The sequence below is a fragment of the Thalassophryne amazonica genome, chromosome 6 (assembly GCF_902500255.1).
Source record: "Thalassophryne amazonica chromosome 6, fThaAma1.1, whole genome shotgun sequence".
Classification (NCBI taxonomy): domain Eukaryota; kingdom Metazoa; phylum Chordata; class Actinopteri; order Batrachoidiformes; family Batrachoididae; genus Thalassophryne; species Thalassophryne amazonica.
The window spans coordinates 125201588-125207587 of NC_047108.1; the positions used below are offsets into that span (position 1 = coordinate 125201588).

The following is a 6000-nucleotide window of genomic DNA, read 5'->3' on the forward strand; positions in this document are numbered from 1 at the left end:
CTCTGGAGCAGGTTTTCATCCAGGATGTCTCAGTTAAACTGTAGAAACATCTCAAGGATGATCAGTGGAAACAGGATGCACCTGAGCTCAATTTTGAGCTTCATGGCAAAGGCTGTGTATGTACCATATTTTTCTTTTTTTTTTCGAACTGTTGCAGACCTGGGCGCCTAAATGAGGCAGGCCTTTATTATTAACAAAATGCTGCTTGTACTGTAATTGATAACTTTCACACACATCCCAGGGTCTGGCGAACAAAAAGACGACCTCTTTCTGTCATGTAGCATCAAGCTAAACATTCTTAATATCTGCTAATGGAATGGTAAGAAATCAATGCAGTGCTAAATCAAAACCATACCAGTGCACCACCTACTGTTGTTCCTCTGCAAGTGACACCGTGGCATGCCGTTTCATCTTAGGACTTTAAGGTGACACTCTGCAGCGGACTTAGAAAAAATGAATTGTAAACTGTACCTACCATGCTGGTTTGTTTTTGTTTTTTTGGGCAAATGCTACAGCTTGCAGCTTTGTCTCAATGGTGTAGGAATTGCATTTCCTTTTTCTAACATCACTAGAAGGAGTTGTCGCTCCCTCAGGAGTAAAAGTACCAGTATACGAGGTCTGTTAGAAAAGAATCCGACCTTTTATTTTTTTCAAAAACCATATGGATTTGAATCACGTATGATTGCATCAGCCAAGCTTGAACCTTCGTGCGCATGCGTGAGTTTTTTCACACCTGTCGGTTGCGTCATTCGCCTGTGAGCAGGCTTTGTGTGAGCAATGGTCCACCCCTCTCGTCGGATTTTTATTGCGAATAAATGTCTGAACGATTTGGAGCTTTGCTGCATCAATTTTTTCCAGAAACTGAGAGACCTCCAGGTGGACACCATTCGGAAAATTCAAATGGCTTTGAGGGACAATTTTATGGGGATTACACAGATTAAGGAGTACTCCAGCCGGTTTAAAGACCGCCCACAACTGCTGAGAGCGCGGCGCGTTCCGAGCGCCGATCGACATGCTCAGACCCCGCTGAAACAACCAGATCATTTCCAACGTGAAGGCTTTGTTGATCCGGGACGTCGTCTGACTTACACAAAAATGGCAGGAGACGTGGACATCACTACTTTTTCGGCACATTCCGCTGTTAGTTTTTTTCATGGAAAGAAAAGCGGACTGATGCACCACCGTGCCGCGGCACAAAACCACCTCCGTGTTGGTCTCACAGGATGGCTTTGGGATGGTTTTCAGATGCCTGTCGGTGGGTTTTCAGTTGTGTGACTAACCGAGAAATTGTGGATGAGCCTGGACATGCCAGAACATGTCCTGTGAGGCTTCATCATGGCGTTGCTTTGCGCCATGCAGCACCGAAGCGATGCGCGGAATTCCTCTGCTCCTCTTTCCATGACAAAAACTCCTGTAACAGTGGAATGTGCCGTTCATTTCCAAACTGGACCCTGTGTTTTATCCGGGACGTCGTCTGACTAGCACAGGAATTGCGGAAGACGTGGACATCAGCACTTTTTCGGCACATTGAGACAGACGCGCGGAGGAGCCGCATGGCGCAAAGCAACGCCGTGATGAAGCCTCACAGGACATGTTCTGGCATGTCCAGGCTCATCCACAATTTCTCGGTTAGTCACACGACTGAAAACCCACCGACAGCCGTCTGAACGCCATCTCAAAGCAGTCCTGTGAGACCAACACGGAGGTGGGTTTTGTACCGCGCCATGAGCAGCACGGTGGCGCATCAGTCCGCTTTTCTTTCCATGAAAAAAACTCCTGTAACAGTGGAATGTGCCGAAAAAGTTCTGATGTCCACGTCTCCTGCCATTTTTGTGTAAGTCAGACGACGTCCTGGATCAACAAAGCCTTCACGTTGGAAATTATCTGGTTGTTTTCAGCGGGGTTTCAGCCTGTCAATCTGTGCTCAGAGCACGGTGTGCTCTCAGCAGCTGTGGGCGGTCTTTAAACCGGCTGGAGCACTCCTTAATCTGTGTAATCCCCATAAAATCGTCCCTCAAAGCCACTTGAATTTTACGAATGGTTACCACCTGGAGGTCTCTCACAGTTTCTGGAAAAAATTGATGCAGCAAAGCTCCAAATCGTTCAGACATTTATTCGCAATAAAAATCCAACAAGAGGGGTGGACCAGTGCTCACACAAAGCCTGCTCACAGGTGAATGACGCAACGGACAGGCTTGCAAATACTCACGCATGCGCACGAAGGTTCAAGCTTGGCTGATGCAATCACACGTGATTCAAATCCATATGGTTTTTGAAAAAAAATAAAAAGGTCCGATACTTTTCTAACAGACCTCGTATTTTTCGTCAGCACATACGTTGGAGCAGGAGGCTGCTATCTGGACCGGCAACTGCTCACACAAACAATCAGCCAGGGAGAGACGTCTGGCAGCTAACATAATTGACCTGGCCTTTAACCCTCTGGGGCCAACGGCATCGTAAACGACAACTGGGAGCAAGCTTTACAAAATTATAAATAACTTTTTAATGATATGAGATAGAAACTTACTTTTTTTTGCTGAAATGTTAACTGCGTGGACTTTCGATTCACCATTGGCCATCTTTGTACTCCTCATAGAAGATGTGTGATGACGTGCACAATGTGTGTCCAATTGGAATTGGTTCACTGTCACATGGTTTTCCAAAATCCAATTGTAGGGCAGATTTGATAACGTGATAAACCAAAGATCATTTTCAGGAGTGATGTCTTACTAGTTGGCCCATTTGACTAGCCCCCTAACTCCTCCAATGCGCCCTGCACCATTACGGACAGCGAAAGTGAAAGCAGACAGAGAGCCTCGCATGACAATCTCACGTGCTCAAACAAAGAGTGTAACTATCAGGATTGCTCCACTTGTTTGCATTTGAATGTTACTGGATAACTCTGTGGCTCTCTCCCTCTGGCATAAAGCAAGTTTACCATATCAATGGGGTGAGGGAGAGGGGCCACTCGTCAGACTGGAGTATAAATGAATAGACCATTTTGTATATATTGTTCAAAATGTGCATTTGTGTTTGTTTGAACTTTTTGTTGTACCGTCTTTCACACAAGACCTAAAATTACCTTTATAAAGTGTCAAAACAGTTGTTTATTATAGTTTGCTGTGTGTTTTGAATAAATGTGTGTGGAAAATTATTTTCTGCTTTTTTCTTCCTTATTTTTGATTGTAAACCTTTATTACACTTATAAAACACAACAAAAGCATATATATTATAAAATAACAGGTTGTCCTGAAAAAAGAGACATAAAACTTGATTGTGGGATGCAGGGAGAGCTGTTAACAGCAATAATAAAACATTTATGCCAGGCGAGTGAACTGTCCAAAAAATGCCCTCGGACCCTAGAGGGTTAAACAAGACCAGCGCACATCTAAGGCAGGTGTTTCTTTTTCCAGCAGGAGGCTTGGTAAGGTTGGACCTTACTTGTGTGAAGCACCTTGAGGCAACTTTGTTGTGATTTGGCGCTATATAAATTGAAAATTGAATTGAGTTTTGACCCAGCAGTTAAAATAAGGCAGGCCCGTATTTGAGGTCAGGCATTTAATCAAGGAAATATGGTACACATGATTTTAGTTTTTTTTCTTAATTGCAAATATCGGGGGGGGGGGGGGGGACTTTTTTTCCACACTGTCATTATGGGGTATTGTGTGTAGAATGTTGAGGAAAAAAATGAATTTCATCATTTTGAAATAAGGCTGTAACATAAAATGTGGAAAAAGTAAAGTGCTGTGGATAGTTCTTAGACTTGTTCAGTGGGCGTGTCTCAGAACAACCAGAAGTTCAGTTATGGATGCCCATGACACAAGTCACAAGAGTCTAAAAAGAGCACTGTCAGCCCCATGCAAGTCATAGAATATTTGGACCTTGACCTCGTTTTAGCATAAAGTCTCAGCTGTCTTCAACTGGAGCAGGATTGTGGACAATTTAGCAAGCAGGTATACCAATTCAACACCAAATCAATGGCCATTGAGTGTGCATCTTTCAGTCTTTGTGGTTTTAATCATGTTTATTTTGCCTTTCTTGCAGAAGGAAACCCGGGGTCATCTCCGGCCCCTGAGGCAGAGGGCGCCACCAGCCCAGACGCACAGGGAGGCGGAGGCCCGTCATAAGGACAACTACAGACTGTATGAATGAAGAGCTGAGGAGTGAGGATGGAGAGGCGTGGACACAGAAAGGGTGCACATGACTTGGCGTAAGGACACGTTCAGTCACTCCCGGCCTGTGTTTGGAGCTTTGCCAGCCCAAACATCTTCCTTTTTATTGGATCCGATGGAAAACACGGAGAACAGAGTAGAAGCCACAGTGAAGATGCTGCTCACTTGCAGTGAACTCCATTATTCATTTAAAGTTCTGTCAAGATGAGAAAGCACAGAAACTTTCGTGTATGTCTTTGGAAAGTGACTGAGCTGAACAGAATCCATTTCTAACTCTCAACATGTTCCAGCCTAAAGTGGAACTCTGTCCCGCAGAGCGTTACTTGTGTACTCATCATCATATGTTTGTATTTTTTCTTTTTGTGTGTTTTTGTGACTTGACTGTCGTTCAGTTTCATTGTTGAATGTTTGGGTTTTTTTGTAACAAACATATTCATCATTATGTGTGTGGCGTTCATATTTATTGCCAAATGTTCTGTGATAACTTTGTGATAGCAATTTTTTTTCTTTGTGTAATAAAAATCTTGCAGAATTTACTCCTAAATTTGTATTCAGGGTTTTTAAATGGATGTGTAACGTCATGGGTGACCTCTCTGACCCACCCCTGGAAATCCGTTTGGCCATCCTTGGTGCTACCAGATTACAGTAGTGTTCAGAATAATAGTAGTGCTATGTGACTAAAAAGATTAATCCAGGTTTTGAGTATATTTCTTATTGTTACATGGGAAACAAGGTACCAGTAGATTCTGCAGATTCTCACAAATCCAACAAGACCAAGCATTCATGATATGCACACTCTTAAGGCTATGAAACTGGGCTATTAGTAAAAAAAAAGTAGCAAAGGGGGTGTTCACAATAATAGTAGTGTGGCATTCAGTCAGTGAGTTCGGCAATTCTGTGGAACGAACAGTTGTCAATCAGGTGTCCCCTATTTAAGGATGAAGCCAGCACCTGTTGAACATGCTTTTCTCTTTGAAAGCCTGAGGAAAATGGGACGTTCAAGACATTGTTCAGAAGAACAGCGTAGTTTGATTAAAAAGTTGATTGGAGAGGGGAAAACGTATGCGCAGGTGCAAAAAATTATAGGCTGTTCATCTACAATGATCTCCAATGCTTTAAAATGGACAAAAAAACAGATGCGTGGAAGAAAACAGAAAACCATCAAAATGGATAGAATGGCAAAGGCTCACCCATTGATCAGCTCCAGGATGATCAAAGACAGTCTGGAGTTACCTGTAAGTGCTGTGAGTTAGAAGATGCCTGTGTGAAGCTAATTTATTTGCAAGAATCCCCCGCAAAGACCCTCTGTTAAATAAGACGTGCAGAAGAGGTTACAATTTGCCAAAGAACACATCAACTGGCATAAAGAGTAATGGAATATTTTGTGGACTGATGAGAGTAAAATTTTTCTTTTAAGGATGGAATTTTCCCAGTGCCCCCCCCCCCATTTCTCCATGTAATGTGGAGTTGTATCAGGAAGGGTATCTGGCGTAGAATTTGTGCCAATTCAACATGCAGATCCATGTCGGATTTGCTGTGGTGACCCAGAGTGCCAACACGGGACTTATGTACAGTTGACACTTTGCCACACATTTGAGCAGCTTGTCGCCATCTACTGGTTGATCTAAGCATTTCAGGGCTTCTGTATGTTTCCTACTTGAAAGCCAAAGTTCAGTTTTTAAAAACAAAAATGCATTTATAAATGTCAGAAATGCACGATTTTATTTGTGTGTGTGTGTGTGAGGGGGGGAATAAAGACCTCCCAGTATTGATGTATAAAATTTCTCTTGACAGGCACAACTTAGTTGTGAAAATACAGTATTACAGA

General features: G+C 43.0%; 1 protein-coding gene across 2 annotated transcripts in view; it reads left to right on the top strand.

The window, feature by feature from the left end:
- The window catches only part of pkig (protein kinase (cAMP-dependent, catalytic) inhibitor gamma), an 81683-nt gene extending 76971 nt beyond the window's left edge, over positions 1–4712 (top strand). For both annotated transcript variants that reach the window (XM_034173363.1, XM_034173364.1), the window contains exon 3: positions 4045–4712. In XM_034173363.1, coding sequence (XP_034029254.1) covers positions 4045–4127 — 83 coding nt within the window. In that variant the 3' untranslated portion in view covers positions 4128–4712. The remainder of the gene's footprint in view (positions 1–4044) is intronic.
- Positions 4713–6000: the final 1288 nt, after the last annotated feature.